Source organism: Erythrolamprus reginae, chromosome 1, assembly GCF_031021105.1.
Source record: "Erythrolamprus reginae isolate rEryReg1 chromosome 1, rEryReg1.hap1, whole genome shotgun sequence".
Taxonomy (NCBI): domain Eukaryota; kingdom Metazoa; phylum Chordata; class Lepidosauria; order Squamata; family Dipsadidae; genus Erythrolamprus; species Erythrolamprus reginae.
Window position 1 is genome coordinate 271,590,975 of NC_091950.1, and position 25,066 is coordinate 271,616,040.

The window sequence follows — 25,066 nt, forward strand, 5'->3', positions numbered from 1 at the left end:
AAGCAAAGGAATCCTTGTTAATACTATGTCTCCCTCCCCTACTTTTTGAAGCAATTATTAAAACTGCCATGATTGATGATATTAAGGCTCACTATGAGTTCTAAGGGGATCAGGAAGAACATACTCTCCCTGGCAAAAAAAAAATCAGGGTCACAATATTATTCAACAAACAATGTATTATGATTTATATCTTTTAAGGTATCTTACCTAATTTCTCTCAATTGCCCTTACATACCTGAAAACATTTTCTGTATGTTAACTGTTCTATACACATTTACTTAGAAGTAATGTCACTTATTTCTAAGGAAACTCCAAAATTGTATTTGCTTTTCAATAACCAGAACATTGCAACTGAACAATAAGACAGGAAATTCCTAGAGAGGTACAATGTAGTTTCATTTGACTAAAACTGTATGCTTTCTACATGTGGTGTTTTTGTATTTTGTTATCATGTTGTAGCACAGCTATTAATAGGAGCCAATACTATCCTGAAATAGGATAATTATCTTTAGATTCCTAAGAGGAGCCCAAGTTGTGCCAACAAATTATATTCAAATGTTAAATTGACCTTCCAGATATCACCAATTCTAGAAATTTTATCCTAGTTGAACTTATTTTATATATATTTTTAAAATGTCATCAAGTTGTAATCCCAAAATCTCACTGATTTCTGAGAAAACATATATAACAGCATTGTATTTGCTATTCTATAACATAAATTAAAACAGAACAATGAAAAAAGCTTCCACAAAAATGCATTTTAACTTTTTGGGAAGTAAACTATATTTTATCTTTCCCTGCGGCATCTCAATCATGTATTTAGGATGGGACGGAATTGTACAAAATAACATAAAGTAACTGAATTGAATGCCACCAATAACCAGCTGTTCCAGTTCAACAACAAGACACATACAGCTATTATAGAAGACCCATGGCAACATGTTATACATGTCTTATAATACCAAAACCTGCTGAACGTCAGGCATGCTATAAAACTACCAGATAAAAAATATATCTGATGTATGATAGCAATTTGATATTTTATGATTGCTATTCTACCAATGACTTTCTTACAGTATTACAAATACATTTCGTGCAAATTTCTATTCTACCTTTATCAAATCAGTGACATTACTAAAATCCTTCCAATTCATCAGACGTGCTAGGTAAGATTTTATTTAACATTTATAATTTCAGAGATACAGCATGGAGACAAAACAACTAACAAACAGCCATGGACACAAAATAACTAACTATACTGCTCAAAAAAATAAAGGGAACACTCAAATAACACAACCTAGATCTGAATGAATGAAGTACTGTATTCTCATTGAATACTTTGTTCTGTACAAAGTTGAATGTGCACAACAGCATGTGAAATTGATTGTCAATCAGTGTTGCTTCCTAAGTGGGCAGTTTGATTTCATAGAAGTTTGATTTACTTGGAGATATACTGTGTTGTTTAAGTGTTCCCTTTATTTTTTTTGAGCAGTGTAATTCAGAAAGGAATTTCTGTTGCCTTGGGCAATAAAAATAGCCTCAACAATTTTCTGAAAGCAGATATATACATTTTATATATGTAATCAAAATATACACAGAAAAGTGAGAATCAATTATCAAACAGGATAAATAAAGAACACGTTTATTATTCAAGGAACACTTTCTAATACACCCAGAGCATAGGATCCAAATTTAATCCATTCATAGCCTAAACTTAAATGCCAATTCTTGCAGTTCTTCCACAGTGTGGCTGTTACAAGGAAAAAAAGAAAGTCATGTAGAGATCAACAAATGTTATTTCACCTCTTCTGCTCCTTCCACTCATTATAAATAGTTGGCTACCTTTTCATTCCCATATAAAAACACTTAACAAGCTACCAGTATTTTAAAAGTTTCTCACGTCTGGGAACATGATCTCTGTTATCCTGTCATCTGATGACAAGGAAACAGCCACTGTGATCCCAGCCTCAAGGAATGTCTTCAGTTCCCATAAAGGACCGTCCTTAACTCAGAGCTATGTTTATCCCTATTAAAAACCACAGAAAAGATTTTCAGAGGTCACTTGATCCTGACAACCCAATGAGTTGCCTCTCTGACTTCTGAGCTATCATCAGACATTGCTCAAAAATTCTCAAACATAAAGACCCCTAGCGGTGCTTTAAAAATACATACATACAATTGGAAGCTGAGTTTCTTAAATAAACTACCATGAAACCTTCATATAAACCATCCCTGTTTAGCAGAGTCTGGATAAAACAGACCTCAGCCTCTATAAAAATACACCACACACCCTGCAAAATAACAATTTTCTCTGCATCTCAGGTAGTATAAACAAGGCAGGTGAATTTTACCATAAATTTTACCTTCATTCTACAATATTCACCACAATATATGCTTTGCACTATGGCTTCATGACGCAAATCAAATATAGTAAATCATACCTATGACATACTTTCAAATTTAACAAGTACAGTGATCCCTCGATTTTCGCGGTCTCGATTTTCGCGAAACACTATACCACGGTTTTTCAAAAAATATTAATTAAAAAATACTCCACGGTTTTTTTGCTATACCACGGTTTTTCCTACCCGATGACGTCATACGTCATCACCAAGAGTCACTTCTCTGTCTCTTTCTCTTTCTTTCCTGTCATTCTCTTCCTCCCTCTCTCATCTCTTTCTTTCTTTCCTTCTCTCTCTTTCTCTATCTCTCCCCCTCTTGCTCTCGAGCGGCGAGCGAGCGGCCGGGCGAAGGGCGGGCGAGCGGCGAGCAAGCTGACATTCTTCATCAGCGGGGCAGAATTGCACAAGCGTTTTGTTGAGGGAAATTGCCTCAGTTTTAAACGCGAGGCTGCAAAAGAGGGAAGCCTCCGGCGCGCCGTTTCCTAAACCGCGCATGCACGGAGGCGCCGGAACACCCGGGTGGCTCCGAAGCCGAGGCGCCCGGGAAGCCTCCCATCAACCCAGAGGGCCCAAGAAACCCGGCCCGCTTAGGCCGCTCAGCGGAGAGGCCAGCGCAGCCGAGGCACTGCGGGGAGCCGCCTCCACCTCTGCTACTACTACTACTCCCGCCGCCGTCCCCTCCACCCACCCAGCCAGCCAGGCAACACGAAGCAGCAATGCGGATCCCCAGGCTCGGTCCCTCTGGCACTCGCCGGGGGACGCCTGAGGGGGCTCCCTGAGGAAAGCGCGGAGAGAGAGAGAGGCGGGCGCGCTTTCAGCTGCCACCCCCTTAAAATCTCTTCTGCACGGAACGACCCTCCTCTGAGAGGAGGAGCCGCAACTCTTTCCCTGCCAGCGACACCCCCGTTTCCCCGAGGCGGCTCCCCTCTTCTTTCTCCCACCCCCTTCGAGCCGAACGGCCGAGACGCCCCCTTCTTCTAGTTTAAAGACAAAGCAGAAGACATTATTAAAGCCCAACTTCGGATCAGTTCTTCGCTGCCCCCTTCCCATTCTTCCTTCCCCTGCTCTAGGGAACCGCACGTCCCTCATTCAAGGAGCAGCAGACAACCAGACAGACGCCTGTCTCCCTCCCTTTTCGGGTGCCTGTCTCCCTCCCTTTTCGGGTGCGGAGCCCCTCAAGTTGCCTCACGGGGAGGCGGCGGGAGAAGGAGAACTCCGGCTAAGCCAGGCTGTCTCTCTCTCCCCCCCCCCGTTTCGGTCTTCCCGGCATCAGTGCCTTCGCCTTCCTCCCCTGACAGCGCCGCGCGCAAGCTCGGGTTATCCAACAGCCGGGAGCGTCCCTCTTGCTACCCACCTCTGAAATAAAAGTGAGCGAGCGGCCGGGCGAACGGCGGGTGGGCGGGTGCCTACGGGGAACGTGGTGGATCGGGCGGCCGGTAGCAGCGAGGGCGCCGGAGGCGCTGGGGGGGGCGGGAGCAGCCAAAAATTGTGTTTTTACTTCCGCGCCGCTACATCGCGGAAAATCGATTTTCGCGGGAGGTCTTGGAACGTAACCCCTGCGAAAATCGAGGGATCACTGTATTTAGATTGAACATATTTCCTCCATCCCAGATGGTCTGTTAAAATGATGTTTCATTCTAATGTGTCTACTACCTTAATATTATACATTTTAGATGTTTTTTTGCTGAGTCTTTGACTCATGCTTAGATAACAATATCAAGACCCAGGAAGGCAAATTCCAAATTAATGTAACCTATGAGATATAATATCGTAGTCTTTAAGATTATTACCTCTTTGATTCCATTGTTGAATTGCTACAATGTACGATGCATGCTTTAACAAAGAGACCTCGGGTTGTAATGATAAATCTTTGTAACTTTCTAATTCCTTGAAATAATTATTTCTGCATATTTTCTTAACAAAAGTGCAAATACCTGTATTTATGAATGATGGCATTAAATAATTTCCCGTCTCGCCAACAGGTAGTGAAATTTTCACAGCGAACCCCAGCATAACCTTCAGTTATCTGTTGCGTCCAGAGAAGCAATCGCTCTTTAGCAGACATATCCTCTGACTCTCCAGTAACATGGATATCAGAAATCTGTATGAAAATAGAATCAATAGATCAAGTGAATAAAGAATAAAATTACTAATAGCAATTCAATCAGTCACACTCCATGTTTTTCCCACTCTACTAATACTAGAATGGAGAAAATATCATTATTGTTGAAAGAATTGAAATAACTAGCGCTCACTAGCCAGCTGATCTTCGGCCTTGGGGAAGGCCATTTTGGCCTTCGAGTGCGAAAAAGCACCCAGCGGGCAAACCAGAAGTTCAGAAAATGGACTGCCAGTTTCCCTGTTGTGCTGTGTTTTTGCACTTTGGAGGTTTCAGGGAAGCTTCCTGAAGCCCTGGAATGTAAAAAGCAGCCCAATGGGCAAACTGGAAGTTTGGAAAACAGACTTCCGATTTGCCCGTTGTGCTGTTTTTCACACTCTAGGGCTTCAGGAAGCTTCCCTAAAGGCTCCGGAGTGAGAAAAACAGCATAACAGGCAAACCAGAAGTCAGTTTCTCTGTACTTCCAGTTTGCCTGTTTGGCTGTTTTTTCACCATCCCAGGCTTCAGTGAGGCCTGTGCACATTCACGAGGATTGATAGGGTGGTTGTGTGCATGCGCAGGGACAGCGTGAGGGGGGAGTGTATGCATGGGGGGGTGGGAGTGGGCGTGTGCATGCATGCTAGCACATGCGCACCCACCCTTTTGGCATGCATATCAAAAGAGGTTTGCCACCATTGGCCTAGAACAGGGGTAGGCAAAGTTGGCTCTTCTGTGACATGTGGATAATGATTGGCTCAGGAATTCTGGGAATTGAAGTCCACAAGTCATAGAAGAGCCATCTTTGCCTACCCCTGGCCTAGAACAACTCAAAGAAGTAGTACAAGATCAGAAGGCATACAGACATCTAACCTAAAGAATCACCAAGAGTCAAACATCATTGAATAGATAACATCATTGTGCTGTCCCCAGAGACAGAGATAGTTGGACTGTATTTAGGCATGTTTCTTTAAGATATTGCATTAGGGGAAATGTAGTGAAATTGCACTCTGGGTAATGTAGTTTTACATGTGACCACATTTGTGCATTCCTATTGGCTCTGACTCAGGATGAGGGGTAATTGGAGAGAACATTCCAGCAGGTCTTTTGTCTTCACTCACTAAGCCAGCCAGCATGTAGATGCTACACCTAGAGCCGGGGTCAATTCAACCTCTTTTTACCTGCACAATGGGAAAGATTATACTGCAGAAGAATCGCATCATAACTGTGTTATTGTGAGAATGCCTGTAATAAAATGATCTGGGATACCTCATTGTGCTGAGTTGTCTGACTGGGAAAAGTTGATTTGTACCAGAACAATCATCATCTTCACCTTAGTAAGAAGCTACTCTGCTGTATACACATACATTTCATTTAGTGACCAACTTCTATTCCAACAACCAGGTCATTAAGGAAAATTTTTAAAAAACATAGCAGAGATCGTGATAAATCACTGGTTGTGTACATCTTATCCAGATAAATTTATTCCTCTCTGTTTTTACTCTGGCATGCGTCGTTGTCAGGTGCACCAATTTGTAAATTCAAACACTGGACAGAAAATGGCTTATTAGTGCTGTATTTGCAAACGGTCACTGACTGAGATGGTCACCAACCAAGGAATGGTGTACTAGGGAAATGTACTAATTCAAGTCTATCCCTGGATGGATAGTCTTTAGGAATCAGATGATATATGCATTTTTATCATTATTAACATATGGACCCTAATCATCTGAAGACAAGCCCAATTAAATCATCCTACTGTTTGTCACGTAATTTAAGAGCATAATTAAGATAAAATACATTAGAGTATAAAAGCAAACAAGAACAAGAGCAGTAGGCCTAAAAAATTGACTGGAACATTATCTTGTGAGAGGAAGGCAATTGGAACAGTGCCACTAATATATGTTAACATCAAGTAGAAAAAACATTTTTGGATTAATAATTTCCTGTCTTTTTAGAAAAACCAGGGTGAACCACTCCCCCGTGCTCCTCAAGTTTTTATAGCATCTTTTGATAATAATGTTAAGAATCCCATTATTTTCAATGGTTGAAATGAAGTTCTTTGAAGATGAAAGAAAAAGAGATTCAGAAATATGTAGCTAAGAAATAGTTCATTTTGTCTGTAGAGATTTCACTGCTTTAAAATATTCAGGAGGATTTCTCCTTGGAAAATCAGATGACTTCAAAGCACTTCAGCCTGCAGCGGCTAACAGAACAGGACAAAATTTACAGTATATATATATTTTTAAGGTTTAACTTTTTATCTGCTACGTGACAGCACTTAGAAGACTAGAGTTGATATCCAATAAATTAAGTTAGTATTTAAGCCGAAGATTACTAGGAAAGTTAGAGTTGAAGGCTAGATTGACAAATTGCAAAAACAACCCTCCACAAGACAAAGATAAATCATTTCTGTTCTGGTGCCAAGAAAGCTGCATGAGTAAATAATCAGAAATCAAACTTCCCTTAAAGATGGTTTAATTTTACCTTTATATGCACAGGGAGGTTTATCCTCTGACAGACACCAAAACAATAACAACAAAAATTCTTTCCTCTTGCTCACTCCTTAACATGTATTTGGAAATAAACAATCTTTGCCATAGGAAGAAAGAGCAAATATCGGATGTCTAAATAAGTCTTAGGGAGTTAAGTTTGGTCTAATGGTTATGGGTGCTGGATTGGAAACTCGAACACTCTGGGTTCTAGTCTTGCCTTAGGCAGGAAGCAGCTTGGTGACCTTGGCTCAGTCAATCTCTCTCTCTGTGTCTGCACTAGGAAGAAAAATATTTGTAGAAATCTTAAAAAGAAAACTGCAGGGATTTGTCCCTTCAATTTGCAGGAATGAAAAATGACTTAAAGCAGGGGTCTCTAATTCGCGGGCCAACTGCGGCCCTCGGAACAATAGTTTACGGCCCCCACCTCAATATCAAAGTTTAATGTTAGTGCGGCCCGAGTTTGATATGAATGGCACTTTTCAGTGTTGAATCCGGAGCTGAATGAACCTACCACAGCACCAAAGAGGCAACTTGTATGTTTTTCACACTCACATGAACAAACATCCAGACACTTGGCAACTGAATCCTATTTATGACAACTGTGATGTCCTGGAATCATGTGGTTACTTTTGCCACTTTCTGGACAAGCAAAGTCAACAGGGAAGCCAGATTCACGCGACAGCTGCATTACTGTTAACAATCGCAGTGATTCACTTAACAACTGTGGCAAGAAAGGTCGTAAAACAGGGCAAAACTCACTTAACAAATGTCTCAGTTATATGAATCTTGGGCTCAATTGCGATATCTGTACTCGAGGTCACAGTGTATGCTACAAATATGTATCGCATATTCCTTTCTCCTATGCCTTTTTAATAACAGCAAAACCATTCCCCAATATTCTGACAAAAACTGAATTGAAGGAAGTATCTTCTTTACTGCTCAGTGCAGTAAGAAATGGACCAAGCCTTTGGCCTACTTTACAGTTGAATGACTTTCAACAACTGTGTACATTGGAAACAACACCGCATAACCAGCGAACAATTGCTTCCTCCTTCAAAAGTGACTTTTGGAAGAAGCAGAATCCTCAAGACTGTGAATTACATCCGTGCTGACTCATGCAAATGGCATGCATCAGCAACACAAACAAAACTACGAGGAAGGAATTTGAATTGAAATTTCAATTGCTAAAAGATCTACTGAGGTTCCAAGCCCAGGCTCAGGAAGTGGATTGCGCTTCCAAATGTCTCTAAGCTACTCTTCTCCCTTATCCTCTACAACAGTCTTCAATGCACAGAGCTCATCTTTCATCTCCTTTCATACAATGCAGGACCTTCATCAGAATTTCATGCAATTAAAACCAGGTCCTCCACCATTAAGGACTGACAGCAAATGGAAATTGTACGAGGATCCCATGAGATCATTTTGCTTCACGGGAGGGGACAGGCAGGGAGAAGCAATACTCTTCTTTCAGAATTCTTACATCTTAGAAACATAGAAACATAGAAGACTGACGGCAGAAAAAGACCTCATGGTCTATCTAGTCTGCCCTTATACTATTTCCTGTATTTTTATCTTAGGATGGATATATGTTTATCCCAGGCATGTTTAAATTCAGTTACTGTGGATTTACCAACCACGTCTCTTGGAAGTTTGTTCCAAGGATCTACTACTCTTTCAGTAAAATAATATTTTCTCATGTTGCTTTTGATCTTTCCCCCTACTAACTTCAGATTGTGTCCCTTTGTTCTTGTGTTCACTTTCCTATTAAAAACACTTCCCTCCTGGACCTTATTTAACCCTTTGACATATTTAAATGTTTCGATCATGTCCCCCCTTTTCCTTTTGTCCTCCAGACTATACAGATTGAGTTCATTAAGTCTTTCCTGATACGTTTTATGTTTAAGACCTTCCACCATTCTTGTAGCCCGTCTTTGGACCCGTTTAATTTTATCAATATCTTTTTGTAGGTGAGGTCTCCAGAACTGAACACAGTATTCCAAATGTGGTCTCACCAGCGCTCTATATAGCGGGATCACAATCTCCCTCTTCCTGCTTGTTATACCTCTAGCTATGCAGCCAAGCATCCTACTTGCTTTCCCTACCGCCTGACTGCACTGTTCACCCATTTTGAGACCATCTTTGCTCTCTATCCATCTTTGCCCATCTTTGCTCTCTATCCAAAACGATGCTCCAAATTAGGGATGAGAGAGGGGAAGCTGGGGGAGGAACTTTGGTTTCCCACCCTCCCTAATCTCAGAGACCTGCGGGAGAGGAGGAATTAAGTATGCAAACAATTGGTTGGATTGGATAGAAAATTAAAATAAAGCCCCGCTTTCTGCTGGTATGCTTGAATTCTCTTCCTTCTCTCAACTCATCAAAAGCCACAACAGCAACAAAAGTTTTTTAAAAATAATTCGTTTGCATAAGTGATCCTCACTGATATCATTCTTTCTGGTTCTTTAACATAATCTTTCTCCTGGCTTACTTGTTAGGAGCTAGGCCTTTGAGAGGGATTTGAAAAAGAGCCATTTTTCCTTTTGACAAGCATGATTCCGATAAGCTACTTGAAAAATGTTGGGTTTGGGGTCCCCCTCACCATGGAAATCTGTGAGGCACATGATTAAATTATAACCTTGGGGACAGCAATAATAGTTCATACAGTGTCAAACAGAAACCTATGAAACATAGAAAAGCACTTCCTAATGGCAACAGCTATTCAACAAAGCAGCAGTTTACTATGGGAGATGATGGATTCTAATTTTCAGCAGAAACCGGTAAGCCATCCTTGGGGATATGCTGTAAGTGTGGAAAGTGTAAGTGTGTAAGTGTGCACTTGGCAGGGGGGTTGGACTTTCTGTCCCCAAGATTCCTTTCAATCTTTACATTCCATGGTTCTAATTCTATAATCCCCCCTGACTTATTCTGAAGCAAAAGGATTTTTTTTTTTAAAAAAAAGCAATTTTCTCTCGCCCCAGGAAAATGCTATACATGTTACTAATGGGTGCGGCTGACAAGGGACAAACATTCAGGATGCATTTTGCAACTCAAAGGTATGCGAAGGGTAATTTAAACAAGTTCATAAATTTTTGCCCTTTGATCACTCCCATCATAAAACAATGCACTAATTCACTGCTGCCCTGAACCCAAGATAGGACCCCGTTTCAGATATCACTTGGGTGAGGGTTAAATCACATGGAAATGATTCAGCTCAGATCTTTGGAGCAAAGTACAGAAGGAATAGCCATTTACAAAGGCCAAGGCCCAAAGTTGTAGAAAATAAGAGAGAGAAGGGGGGGGGCGCTTGAAACAAGAAGTGAGGAGGTTTTGTGTTGCTGTTGTTGTTCACTCCATACAAGAACAGGATATTTCTCATTATGGAATTAGATATGTGTAGCTACTGCATGAAGGAATTCATTTCAGTGTACTGTGCATAAAAGCTAACAATACAAGAGTAACTGAATGAGCACATATGAAGCAAAAATGAAGGGTATCGTGTTCACCCCAAAGGAAGAAAACTTTCAATCCTGGGCCTAGAAACTTTAGAACTAAAACGCCTTAAACAAGATCTAAGTATTTCCCACAAGATCATATGCTGCAATGTCCTGCCTGTCGGCGACTACTTCAGCTTCAACCACAACAACACAAGAGCACACAACAGATTTAAACGTAATATTAACCGCTCCAAACTTGACTGTAAAAAATATGACTTCAGTAACCGAGTTGTCGAAGCGTGGGACTCATCCCCAAACCCCCAACACTTTACCCTTAGATTATCTACAGTTGACCTATCCAGATTCCTAAGAGGTCAGTAAGGGACGAGTACAAGTGCACTAGAATGCCTTCCGTCCCCTGTCCTATTGCTCTCCTATATCTCCTATATCTTTCTTCTATTCCTATATCTCTTCTTCTATTCTTTCATTGATATGTTCTATTACTTTATCTTCTTTTCTATTCTTTCTTAGATATATTTTACTATGAGTATCTCCTCTATAGCCTTCCATCATGTATTTTACTATATATACCCACTAAAACCCTTATTGTGTATTGGACTAACTAACTAACTAAGTAAGTAACTAAACAAACAAACAAATAAATGGAAGTTTGACAGGGAGGAAAAAACTTAGCCATTAACATATTGTTGGCAAATTTAAGGGGGGAAAATTATCTCATTTAAAAATGTGTTATTGGGTTGGTTATGACCTATAAAGCCCTTCATGGCACCGGACCAGAATATCTTCGGGACCGCCTCCTGCCACACGAATCCCAGCAACCGGTTAGGTCCCACAGAGTCGGCCTTCTTCGGGTCCCGTCGACTAAACAATGCCGTCTGGCGGGACCCAGGGGAAGAGCCTTCTCTGTGGGGGCCCCGACCCTCTGGAACCAGCTCCCCCCTGAGATTAGGATTGCCCCCACCCTTCCTGCCTTTTGTAAGCTCCTTAAGACCCACCTCTGTCGTCAGGCATGGGGGAACTAAAGCATTACCCCCTTGCCCATGTTGTTCTGCCATCTGATTGACTGACTGTGTGCCTGTTTTTATATATTTTGGGACTGTTTTATGAATCTATTTAATTTTAAATTGTAATTAGATTGGTGGGTATTGGATTTGTTATTATGTACTGTTTTTTATTATTGTTGTGAGCCGCCCAGAGTTTGCGGAGAGGGGCGGCATATAAATCCAATAAATCTAATCTAATCTAATCTAATCTTCCTTTCACATATAGGTTACATATGACAACAAAGCCCTGCCTGCTACTCTACTCTCATTCTCTCTAAGGAAGAGGGGTGGTTCCAAAATATGATGAATGAATTAGAGATGAAGCTTAATGGGATACCATACCCTAAATCTCCTCAGAGCTTATACACATTTGGGATACACAACTTTTGCACTGCATTCCCTCACGTAAAACAATACATCCAATAAATTGCACACAATTCAGTTGAAAGGTATTCAAGGTATAACAGAGGCAACTGTTTTTAAGAGGGGCCTACTCAAAATTATTTATGTCATTATTTTTCAAAATACCGGTATATATTTAAAAAATCATTGGAACCATTATTACAAATCTCAGCAAAACACCACAATTAGGATTTTTTAAATTTGATGGCATTTTCAGCATGCAAGAACCAACCAAAGTTTTGCGAACCCAAATTAAACCCTCAAGTCTTTCTATTTTTGCCTATCACTTTTATACTGGTTTAATTCTGTAGCATATTTACCTTGCTCCCGTTGTGTAAAACGGTGGAAGCTGCATTTTCCACTGAAAAAGGCAAAGCTTCAGAATAAGGATATACTTGCTGGGAACATTTCTGAGCATGACCTTCCAATAGATGCAAATTATATTTATTTTTCCATTCTGAGGCATCCCTCACAGTTTTAAAATGATCTTTGTTTGATGCATCACCTCCAGAGTGTTTGTTTGACTTGGGCTCTTTTTTCAAATGAAGCATTTCCCTGTTTAACTGTCTTGGGATCCCATCTGACAAATATTCCCCCTCCTTCTTTTCTGGATTTACCCCTATTTCTTCCAGCAGCGTTCTTCCTTTCACTTCAGTTCTTTTATAAGCATCATCCCTGGTGCATGAATCATTGATGGTCTCCGTTTTAGGAAGATCAGCTGCAACATTTCTACTCACAAACCGGTCAATTCTTTCTGTCAGAAACTTCTGTGTAACGGATTTATCCAATGACACTTCCTGGGAATAGTTTTCTCCCTGTGTAGAAGAATTCTTTCTTTTGCTTTCTTCTTCTTTTCCACTTTTTTCCTTACTGTTTTCAAGGGGCTTTTCTTCCCCTTTCCTTTGAGAACGTCTCGCTAAGAACTTTCTTCCAGGAGACAGTTTTGGAGGACGTAGAGGAGCTCTGGCAGGATCCAAACTCTTTTCTTCTTTGTCAGTCCTGACACATCCACAGAGATTCCCCATTTGGTTCAGAATGTCTCACAGCGACACAGATGTTGCCTTTTCAGTTAGGCTGACATGAATATAAATGTTTCCAGATAGAGATACAGCCTTTCTGCTAATAGCCCGGTTAACTTTTAGCCTGCAACCCCCGTCCTCAGGATGTAGCCATCTTGCTTATGAGAAATGCATACGCAATAAATATTGTGGCTCTGTTCCCAGGCCGGGCCTGTGTCTGATTAGACACCAAGGCTTATTTCTAGCCACCAATCCTCTTAAGCAAACATCACAGCCTCAGCACTAAACTGGAATGCCAACAGCATTCTGCAGAAATGACATAATATATATCAGCAATAAAAGGCCCAGTGTAGATTTGAACTTTACCTCACTACCAACTGAAACAAAAAGTCAAAACTAGTTTGAAGCTCTTAAGCTCTTAATTCAGCATTTGAGTTCAAGAGCAAATGTCACCATATATAAAAGACTTGATTCAAAAGACAACTTATAAAATCTGGTCATTAATGTGAAATAATGTGAAACGAGATGAAAGGAAGATGCCAGAGCCATCTCAGCACTTGCCGCTGCTCTAGCGGCTTCCCTTCCTCATGTGACGTTCCCGGCGCTGCTGCTGCTCGATGGAAAGCCCCCGCCAGGAGGGAGAAAGTTGGTGCAGCTGTCTACAGGTAACAAGATGAACCACTGAGGAAAGGAGCCCCCCCGAAGCTGCTGGTATTGCAGCCGCCCCCACCCTTCCTACAGCTTGGAGCGCTTAGTCTAGAGACTGGGAGGCTGTTAAGTGGGCAGCCAGGATGGGAGTGTCGGATTCCGACTCCCATTCCGTCTTACCCTGTCCCCTCAGATCTTTCGGATAATAAACAAAATTTTCTGTGGCTGTTCGGTATCCAAATTTTTGTTCAGATACCGAAGCAAATTTTTGCCGAAAATTTTGTTTGGTATCCGAAATGTACGAGAACCAAAGCGTTCGAGAACCGAGGTACCACTGTATTTAGAAAATTAGTTGTATCCTGAATATGTTTCAGAACAATGAACATGCCTCCTTGTTGATGGATTGGGTAGCAGTACTTTACTTATTTGTATCCCATCCATAGTTCCCTCTAAGCTGAGCAGTGAGCAATCGCTCACTTAAAAATCATCATCAACTCAGAGTTTTCCAAACCTGCCCAGAACCCGAGAGGGAAAGAGTGAGAGGGAAGAGAGAGAGAGGAAGAGAGGAAGAGAGAGAAACAGATAGAAAAAAGAGAGGGAGGAAAAGAGAAAGAAAAAGAATGGGAGTAAGGAAGAGAGAAAGAAAATCAAAATCTAGTTTGAAACTAGCTCAACTATTTAAGTGGCATTTTGATATTGATAAAGTTGCCCTATTATGAGCTCACTGTTATAGACACACAGTACAGTATTTTATTTTGAAATTCTCTGAGGCAAAACAGGGTGGGTTTTTTATTTGTTTGTTTGTTTGCTTGCTTGCTTATTTATTTATTTATTATTTCTGTGCCGCCCAGTCCCAAAGGGACTGCCGCTCAGACACTATACTTTTCCGCCCACCCAAAAAAAAATTAGAGGGAACACTGATCCCATCTATTATTTTTACAAATAAGTCAAGGAGATGAACATACTATATCCAACACACTTTTCCCCTCCTATTTTCCTGACAACAATAATCCTGTGAGATAAGTTAGGCTGAGAGAGATTGACCAAACATAAAGTCACCAAGCTAGCTTTCATGGTTAAGGTGAGACTTGAATTCACAATCTCATACTTTTTAGTTTGGTGCCTTAACATTATGTTACATTTATCCAGCAAGATATTATCGAGATTAGAAATCTTAATTTGCATAGAATAACATGAGCATTTTTTGCGGTATGTCCAGAGCAACATAAAAAGAAGTTGAATTCAACAGAATAGCAATAGCATTAGCACTCACAGTGCTTTCTAAGTCCTCTCTAAGTGGTTTACAGAGTCAGCATATTGCCACCAACAATCTGGGTCCTCATTTTACAGATCTAGGAATGATTGGAAGCTGAAACAACCTAAGTGTGGTGAGATTCGAACTACCAAATTGCAGTCAGCAGAAATAGTCTGCAGTACTGCATACTAACCACTGCACCATCATGGGATAAATGTGTATGATAAAGCAGAAGTAAGTAAAAGTATGAATGTGCGCCTTATTTTGGTTGCCAGAGACACCAAGGGTTGGTCCTTTGCTAATTCCAGGCCGGCCCCGTGGGCAAATTTAAGCACCCCGCGGGCTGCATCCAGCCCATGGGCCTTGAGTTTGACACCCCTGTCTTAGAGCAATTTTAAATCCCATTCTGGCAATTCCAACACATGTATACGTGCACACGAGTGTGTGTATCACTGACTGTTCCAAATGCAGTAAATGTTCCAAATGTTCTCTGTATATATATTTATGTTGTAAGCTGCCCTGAGTCCTTGGAGAAGGGTGGCCTAAAATCAAACTAATATAAAAATATAATATATTAAAAAATGAGTTATATAAATATAAGGTGTTACTGCTACATATTGGTATATGTCATTACTTCATTTAATATACAACACTAAAGACTAAACTGAATAGCATATACTAAGGTAGATTGTAAGTTACCTTAAAAAAACTGTGTGTACATGTGTATAGAAAATTAAGAGAAGAAATCCCACTTGAGCGAATTAAAAAATGAATGAAATGTAAAGATTTTTTTTCTTCTTAAACGTTTCTATTTCTTCAACATTCTAAAAAATAATATGAATTTCAAAAAAGAATCATAACGTCAAAAAAATTCATAATATAAGTGGAACCTTTAAAAAATACAGATTAATCATAAGATTTTACTCTGCAAACAAGGAATAATATGTCATTCTCAGGAGGTGAGGAAGAGGTCATTGCTTCCAGTTAATTTAGCATCTCATTCTAATGACTTGGGAGGAGGAAGTGAAGCAAACAAGGAAGAAAATATTTTATAGACAGACAAAATGGTTTGCCCAGGAACGTGCTCTTCTGATCTGTAACAGAAGCTTAGGAACTCAGGAACTGAAACAGCAAACAGGATGGAGTTGACGGTTATATTTATAGTCTCTTTACCTCTTCTTGTTTAAAATATAAATGGAACTACCGTTCCATGATAAAGTCAACAGGACTAAGACTTTCTTGGCACATCAAATCTATTTTCCTTGAGGGAAAAAAATAAAAAAGGTTTGGTTTCTGTATTTTGCAGCTAAACTGGCAGGATCCTCCATTGCTTTTTAGTCAGACAAAGCTGCCATTCCCAAGTTTACAATAAGTACTATTATGTACACATGTACAATATATCCTATTGTTCTTTGTTCCAGATTAATTGAACACATATCACGTTCAGTGCTCTCACTTCCACTATTCATCTTTCAAGAACAACAAAAATTAACATCAACAGGAAGACTCAAAAGGTCAATATAAATTCCTGATTTATAATCTATACTAGGATTTCTCAAACTGTCAACATTTGGTGATGGATTTTTTTCTCGATTAAAAACATTTCGCTACTTACTTAAAAGATAAAGTTTGTGCCGATTTATGTACTGTGTTTTTTAATGATATGCCTTTTGCACGCATAGCTTAGTTTTGGCTCTGGCGAGTTGCTCAAGGTGGCTAGCTAAATTTAAAACAAATTTTAATATTAAAAAATGAACAGCAATATGTTCATGTTAGAACATCAATAAAATTATTGCTGAAATCATACTAACAATTCAAATCCTGGCAAAACAGCTGAGAGAGTAGGGATTAAGGACATCTCTCAAAGGAATGCCAGAAAGATGAAACTTAAAGTATAAGTTCCAACAGGCCTTTCCTGTTGACCTTAATAACTGTACAGCTTCAATGCAGGAGACACAAACTCGTAGAAAGGTCAGAATCTAAGCTACTTAGTGCTTAAAAGGTCAACAGTACCACCTTATATTGGGCCCAATAGCCAACTGATGCAAATCTTTTAGTACAGGCACTATGTAGTCCCTGCACCTTGTATAGTTAGCAGTCTAACTACCGTGTTTTCCCGAAAATAAGATCCTGTCATATTTTTTTGAACCTCGAAATAAGCACTTGACTATGTTTTAAGGGAGTTCTTATTATTTTGGTCCACGTGGAGCAAGACAAGACTTCTCTTGCCATCTTATCTAATTTCCAGCTCTGTCTCCCTAACCTTAACCAGTGGAAATGGTATTTTGGGTGGGCTTATTTTGGGGGAAGGGTTTATTTTCAGGGGGAGGTCTTATTTTCAGGAGGATATCTTATTTTCGGGGAGGTCTTATTTTCGGGGAAACACAGTAAATATGAGATGGTTTATAAATGTACAATTTTTTTTGTCTTTTATGGTATGGAGAGAAAACCCTCTCTTTCAAGGAGGCACTGATAATTTCCCTTGGTTAGGAACTATAGCCATCTTTTGGATGATTCAACCAACCAAAAATATGAACGTCAACTATCTACATGCCCTCTTTATTTATTTATTTATTCAATTTTTATGCCGCCCTTCTCCTTAGACTCAGGGCGGCTTACAACATGTTAGCAATAGCACTTTTTTTTAACAGAGCTAGGCTATTGCCCCCACAGTCCGGGTCCTCATTTTACCCACCTCGGAAGGATGGAAGGCTGAGTCAACCTTGAGCCGGTGATGAGATTTGAACCGCTGACCTTCAGATCTACAAGTCAGCTTCAGTGGCCTGCAGTACAGCACTCTACCTGCTGCACCACCCCGGCTCGTTTATGATTCTAAACTTTCTACACATCCTCTTCCTGCTCACATCTTTGATGTCTGCATTCCCAAAAGAATTCATTATAGCTGAATGAGCAGCTACCAAAGTTAGATCCTTATGGCATGCATCAACTCCAAAAACTGAATTTAGACAGTACTGTGTCACAAAAAAAAGGTCAATTCTTTTTCAGGGTTTGCTCAACTATTCCAGTTCTCTCCCTCAACAGTCTACTAAAGAAAATGCTGCAGTACAGAAGGCCAAAGATGATGCACATCAGAGAAACACAATGCTGCCCAATTGTGTGTGGATGGAACAGAGGAAAATATCTAAGCCTTTTTGACTGGCAAGAAGTTTAACTGGGTTATCATTATTCCGTTCACAATTAATAGTCTCAAAAATTATTCCACTTGGTTACAGTTGATACTCCCATTCAACTCCTTCATAAACTAAAGGACCTGACCTCCCTTCCCAAAAAGAATAGGGTGCCTAGGATTAATCCTATTAATAGCCTAAAAAAATCAGGCAATATTACTAACAAAAATTGTAAGAAATTGCCCAAGCAGGATCATCAGGATCAAGCAATTGAGCAATTACATCAAGCAATTTAACATTTCTCCTCTATTGCGCAGGTTTATCCTTGCCAGGAATCAGAATTAAACTCATCCAGAAGTGATCTGTCAGTGACAATAGAGCCACAAGACTCCTCTAATGGACGTAATTTTTAATGTGCTCAATCAGATAGAGAAATATTGACACCTCAGATTTCGGGACCTCCAAAAATGCTTCCAATTAGCAATTTTTATTGTGAAGTAAGGAGAATATTAAACATATAAATTAAGAGCAATCATTTGTAATTGTTAAGGTTTGGGACTTGCACTGGGGAAATCCAGGTTTATGCAAACTGAGCCAAGGGAAACCACCCTGTCTCTCTCTCTCTCTCTCTCTCTCTCTCAGCCCAACCTATGTCGCGATTTTGTTGTTACTGGGAGAAAATCGGGGTGGAAGAAGGGAGTGCTTTGTATATTACCCTGAGCTCAGGATCAAAAGGGGGAATATGAATCAAATAAATAATGTAATTTAATTACTTTTAATATTTATTTATTTATTTATTTATTCATTCATTCATTCATTCAATTTTTATGCCGCCCTTCTCCTTAGACTCAGGGTGGCTTACAACATGTTAGCAATAGCACTTTTTAACAGAGCCAGCATATTGCCCCCACAATCCGGGTCCTCATTTTACCCACCTCACAAGGATGGAAGGCTAAGTCAATCTTGAGCAGGTGATGAGATTTGAACCGCTGACCTTCAAATCTACAGTCAAGCTTCAGTGGCCTGCACCACTCCGGCTCATTAGTATGTTATTATGTTATGTTAATATGTAAAAGAATTCACATCAAAATTATTGGGTGCTCCATCATTGGAAGCTTTTAAGAAGAGACTGGTCAGCTATTTGTCTGAAATGGTATAGGGTTCTTGCTTGAGCAGGAGATTGGACCAGAAGACCTCCAAGGTCCCTTCCAACTCTGTTATTCTTTTAAATGTAGTTTTCTCTTTGGCAGATCTTTGAGGAAGCAGCTGCCTTGATACATGGCCTTCCTACCTAATTCAGGCCCCTGAGAAATATTGCCCACTTGCAACATAGCACCATGCGACCACTACTGTATAGGGAGGTTGAGGGACAGATCTGCTGTCCCTTCTTCCTGAACAGCTTTTCCGGAGCTCCATCTCTCAGCCTCTCTATATAGTGGAAGCCATGTACCCCATATACGGATGCAGAAACCATTTTGGAGCTGTTGCAATGAATTGCGGCTGCTTCAAAATGGCAGCCATTTTGGGGATGCAGAAACCATTTTGGAGCTGTTGCGGCTGCTTCAAAATGGCAGCCATTTTCGGGTTGCTACCATGTGGCCCCCAAGGAGGCAAAGGGCCAGTTTTCCTTCTCCAATGCAATCTACAGAGCTCCAGAGAGCACAGCTGCCCTATAGAAGATGCTGCATGGTGCCATTCTGGAAGTGAGTACCTTGCAGCCTTCACTGTCTGGAAAGGTGGTGTGAAGTAGCCAGACCGAAGATCTACCCAAAAGACAAGTGATGAGGGATGGGGAGACCCAGCAGTATGAAAAACAGTAAGGTGGAAAGTGGAGTACAGGGTGCTTCATTTAGGGGATGGGGGAGTGTTCAGGAGGCTCAGAGCAGGCCATGTGTAAGCTAGGGAGGTGCTGCACTACAGGACTGGGCTAAGTGCAGTGCGAAGCCTCCCAGGGCTTCCCTCAACCTGGGGTACCCCATACTCTGATTAACTACTGCAACACAGAAAGCAGGGATTGGGGTTGTTAAGTGAGACAATCACTTGGGCACCTCACTTAATTACTGTTATGACTTGTGGAAATAATGGACAGTCCCTGTTACATTTATAAGTTGAAGTCTACTACAATAAAGCAAATATTTGAGATAATTTGTGGTAAGAGACCATATAAAGAGAAACCAAAATATAGAATTTTGAAGGTTATGCATAAGCTGTTCTTTCAAATGACAAAATTCCAACACTAAAGTTGGCCTTTCAAAAACCTCTTCTCCAATGCCAGGCTAATTGCCAATATTAGCTGAATTAACACCAGCAGGTAAAGTTTGAATCCTACTACTTGACTCTATTATTTGTTCTAAGCTTGTAAGCAAACATTTTGCCTCTGTAAGCAATTGCCTCTCATATACGCATTAGAAAGCTGAAAAATGAGAAGGAACTAAAAAAGAAGAGACACATTTTTAAATTGTGGATCTAGATGCAGTTGCTAAGAGTTCAATGAACCAATTCTGTCCTGGCCTAGATAAAGGCAGACTAGTCCTTTGAGGTGAAATTCAATAAGCAGTTATTCCCATATTTGGGAGATGCAATGAAAGCATTTCCCCTTTCTAGTTCCTATATTTCTGACATGAAGGATAATAAGTTTATTTATTATATATAAAAGCGATAATAACACAGATAATAAATTAGAAAACTACTCAAGACTCACTTATACCGCCAGGCATGAGGGAGTTGAGACACCTTTCCCCCAGGCTTTTTTATACTTTGTTTTATGTTTGGTATGAATGTGCTGTTTGGTTTTTAAAATAATGATAGGGTTTTATATGTTTTTTAATATTAGATTTGTTCCATTACTATTTTGTTTTTTATTACTGTTGTGAGCCGCCCCAAGTCTTTGGAGAGGGGCGGCATACAAATCTAATTAATAATAATAATAATAATAATAATAATAATAATAAGAAGAAGAAGAAGAAGAAGAAGAAGAAGAAGAAGAAGAAGACGACGTAGTAGTAGTTGAGGAAGTTGAGGAAAATAGAATGGAATGGGGTGGGAGGGATAGGATAGGACAGGACAGAATAGAACAGAACAGGACAGAACAGGACAGGACAGAACTCTGTATTGGCCAAGTGTGATTGGACACACAAAGAATTGGCTTTGGTGCATATGCTCTCAGTGTACACAAAGAGTACACAAAGACAGAAGACAGAAGATAAAGTGAATGGAAAGTATTTATCACAAGGACAGATTTCTATCAGTATAAGAGAAAACCAACCAGGCATAGATAATAAAGCAGACAGCCATTCATATATTTTCTAACCAGCACTTTATTTCAATATACTCAAAACTAAATCATTTATAAAGTCCCTGAGTATGTACTCACATGGAGACAGTTATTCTCTAGTCACTGCCTAGTTTAGCAACCATTTGCACTTATGAGGTAGATGGAAAGTAACTTTAGAACTAATCCTTGTATGTAAAGCCAAGGAAGGCTGCTGTACAATTACAAACGCAGTTTCACTTAGCAACTGCTTCTTTTATCAACCAAGTTGCTAATCACAATTATGGGCACTAAATGAGGATTGGCTATGCCTTGGAAATTATGGGAAACTGTAATAAGATATCCCAATACCTTTCCCCATTTTAGTCTCAAAGAAATTCAAGTAGGCAAATAAGAGGGGCATAGAAATAGCAAATGTTTTCATTGCAGACAATGGCTGCACCTGGATCTAATCAACCAAGCAACAACCAGCTGCAAGAACAAGTACTACACGGATAATTTAACAAGAGGCAGTTCCACCTGAAACAATTTACACCATATATTCATGAAAAAGTTTTGCAGTAGAAACTCCATTAATGCAAAAGAATATTTTATCATGCACTACGATGTCTAGGTCATAAGAAAAGCTGAATGCCAAAGAATTAAGGCCTTTGAACTATGGTGCTGCAGAAGACTCCTGCGAGACCCTTGGACTGCAAGGCGATCAAACCAGTCAGTCCTAGAGGAGATCAACTCTGACTGCTCTTTAGAAGGCCAGATCCTGGAGATGAAACTCAAATAATTTGGCCACCAAATGAGAAGGAAGAACTCACTGGAGATGAGCCAAATGCTGGGAAAGATTGAGGGCAAAAGAAGAATGGGACAACAGACAATGAGGTGGCTGGATGGAGTCTCTGAAGCAGTAGGCATCAATTTATAGTTTAGTTTATAGTTTATTAGATTTGTATGCCGCCTCTCTCCGAAGACTCGGGGCGGCTCACAGCATAGCAGTAATATAATACATTACAAATCTAATAATAATAATAAAAAAATGGACTCCAGAGGATGGTAGAGGACAGGAAGGCCTGGAGGAATATTGTCCAGGGGGTCACAATGGGTCGGACTCAACTTCAAAACTAACAACAACAGAATGTCTAAGACTATGATGGCAAACCTGTGTCACAAGTGGCACGTGAAGCATATCTGCCAGCACGTAAGCTGTTGCCCAGTTCAGCTCCAGCAGGCATGTGGTGGCCAGCTGATTTTCAGCTCACACAGAGGCTCTGGGAGGGTGTTTTTGGCCTCCAGAAGGCCTCTGAGGGGTGAAACAGGCCATTTTCACCCTCCCCGAGCTCCAAAAAAGTCTCTGGAGCCTGTAGATGGTGAAAAATGGGCCAACTGGGCACACCGGAAGTTGGGAAATGGGGGAGCAAGGACGCGCATGCATGGGGATGGGGCATGTGGAGGGCACTGAATTATAGAAGTTAGTACACATGTGCGTGCAATAGCGTGCACATACTTGCTTTCAGCACTCAAGGAAAAAAAGGTTCACCATCATAGGTCTAGGAGAACTTTGCAATACTAGTGATTAAGTAAAAATTCAAAGGCCTTTGTCTTTAAAAATTTGGGACAAAAGATAAGGTAACAGATCAATCTGATCCATATTATTATATCAATAATAGCTGCACACAATGAGGACAATATATAACGAAAGTGGAGAGGGAGAAAATACAGGCACAAGTGGACATAGTCAACTCAAACTTTCCTTGAGATATGTCTTCCCTTAATTGAAATCAAACTACAGCTGGTTTTTATACAGTTTGAACATCTGTTTGCCTTTTTGCAATCCCTAATACTCCTAAATTATCAAATTCAAGTTCCCTTGAATTTTATCTTGGGGGGGGGGGAATCCAAATATTATATAGATATCCAGGAGGTATAGCAGACCTACATAAAAGGAGATGGGACAGTGGGGAAATATTTTTTTTTAATATACCCTATGAAAGGCTTTTTAAAAATTACGATTCACTTTAACATGACATCTTCCAGGGAGAATAGTAGCTTTTCACATCCTAGAACAGTGATGGCACATGTGCCACTTGTGGCACGCAGAGTCATATCTGCCAGTACATGAGCCGTTGCCGTAGCTCAGCCCCAGCTGATTTTTGGCTCCTGCAGAGGTTCTGGGAGGGTGTTTTTGGCCTCTGTGTGTGTGTGTGTGTGTGTGTGTGTATACACTGCTCAAAAAAATAAAGGGAACACTAAAATAACACATCCTAGATCTGAATGAATGAAATATTCTCATTGAATACTTTGTTCTGTACAAAGTTGAATGTGCACAACAGCAGGTGAAGTTGATTGTCAGTCAGTGTTGCTTCCTAAGTGGATAGTTTGGTTTCACAGAACTTTGATTTACCTGGAGTTATATTCTGTTGTTTAAGCATTCCCTTTATTTATATATGTATATATATGATCACAAAAATGTATTACTTACTTCTGTAAATTCATTTGGTACAGCAATACTACTGCCACCTAGTGCAATCTTGACAAAATTAACATTTATAAAAAGGAAATGATGGGGTATGTCTCTTCTAACGAAGAGAAGGACTAGGGATGACATGATATCAATCTTTCAATATTTGAGGGGCTGTTACAGAGAAGGGGGGGGGTCAATCTATTCTCCAAAGCACCTGAGGGCATAACAAGAAGTAATGAGATGGAAAATTATCAAGACATACAACCTAGAATTTAGGAGAAATTTTCTGTCAGTGAGAAAAATTAATCAGTGGAATGATTTGACTTTGGACGGTCAGGGTACTCCACCATTGGAAGTTTTAAGAAGAAATTGGACTATCATTTATCCAAAATGGTATAGGTGAACTGAATCATCTCCCCCGGGCCTATACAATTTAAGTATGGTATGTCTGTGTGTATGTATGTTTTAATAACGGGGATTTTAATGTTTTCTTTTTTAATCGTTAAAATTATTAGATTTGTTATGAACTGTTTTCTATTGTTGTTGTGAGCTGCCCCAAGTCTACGGAGAGGGGCGGCATACAAATCTAATAGATAGATAGATAGATAGATAGATAGATAGATAGATAGATAGACAGACAGACAGACAGACAGACAGACAGACAGACAGACAGACAGACAGACAGACAGACAGACAGACAGACAGACAGACAGACAAGGTCAGTGGTGTGAAACTCAAGGCCCGGGGGCTGGATTCAGCCCACAGGGCCTCCCTGGAAACAGTGAAGTATTGGCCCATGATACCTCTGCCAGCAAAAAATGGAGCTGGGAAGGGCCGCATGGCTGGCAGAGGGTTGCAGGAGGCTGTTGCAGCCCAAAACTGAACCATTGAGCCAGTTTTCTCTAGCAGAGCGCTTGGGACCCTATAGATGCCCCCGACATGAGTGATGGTGAGCTGGTCACACCCAACCTGGGCCCACCTCGGCTCGAGGTGAAACACAACCCTGATGCAGCCCTCAATTCAATTGTACATAGGGTCTCCTGCTTAGGCAGGGGGTTGAAACAGAAGACCTCCAAGATTCCTTCCAATTCTGTTATTCTGACATAGTGTTCATTTTATGTTTGAAATCGTGGAAATTATGTTAGTTATAATTATGCTATAATAAATGAATTACTTATTACATTCTGCCGCGTGCCTATCTACTTCCTTCCTGAGCTCCAAAATAAATAATCAGACCCATCTTGCAAAGGAAAAGGAACAAAAGCACTTGCTTTCAAAAGAGGCAACCATTTCTATTGGAAGGCCCGTGAGAATTCCAATATATTCACATTTGGAAAACATAGCCATGGTTCATCAGAAAGAGTTATAAATTGAAGGTTGCAGCAAGAAGGGACAGGGCAC

General features: G+C 40.3%; 1 protein-coding gene across 9 annotated transcripts in view; it reads right to left on the bottom strand.

Annotated features, from left to right (window-relative positions):
* Positions 1-25,066, bottom strand: part of LOC139156879 (dystonin-like) — a 400,586-nt gene that overhangs the window by 278,665 nt on the left and 96,855 nt on the right. For 8 of the 9 annotated variants that reach the window (XM_070733016.1, XM_070733011.1, XM_070733010.1 and 5 more), the window contains one exon: positions 4,337-4,503. In XM_070733016.1, coding sequence (XP_070589117.1) covers positions 4,337-4,503 — 167 coding nt within the window. Of the gene's footprint in view, positions 1-4,336; positions 4,504-12,209; positions 12,283-25,066 lie in introns of those variants that run through there. The other variant, XM_070733014.1, reaches the window with a different exon arrangement.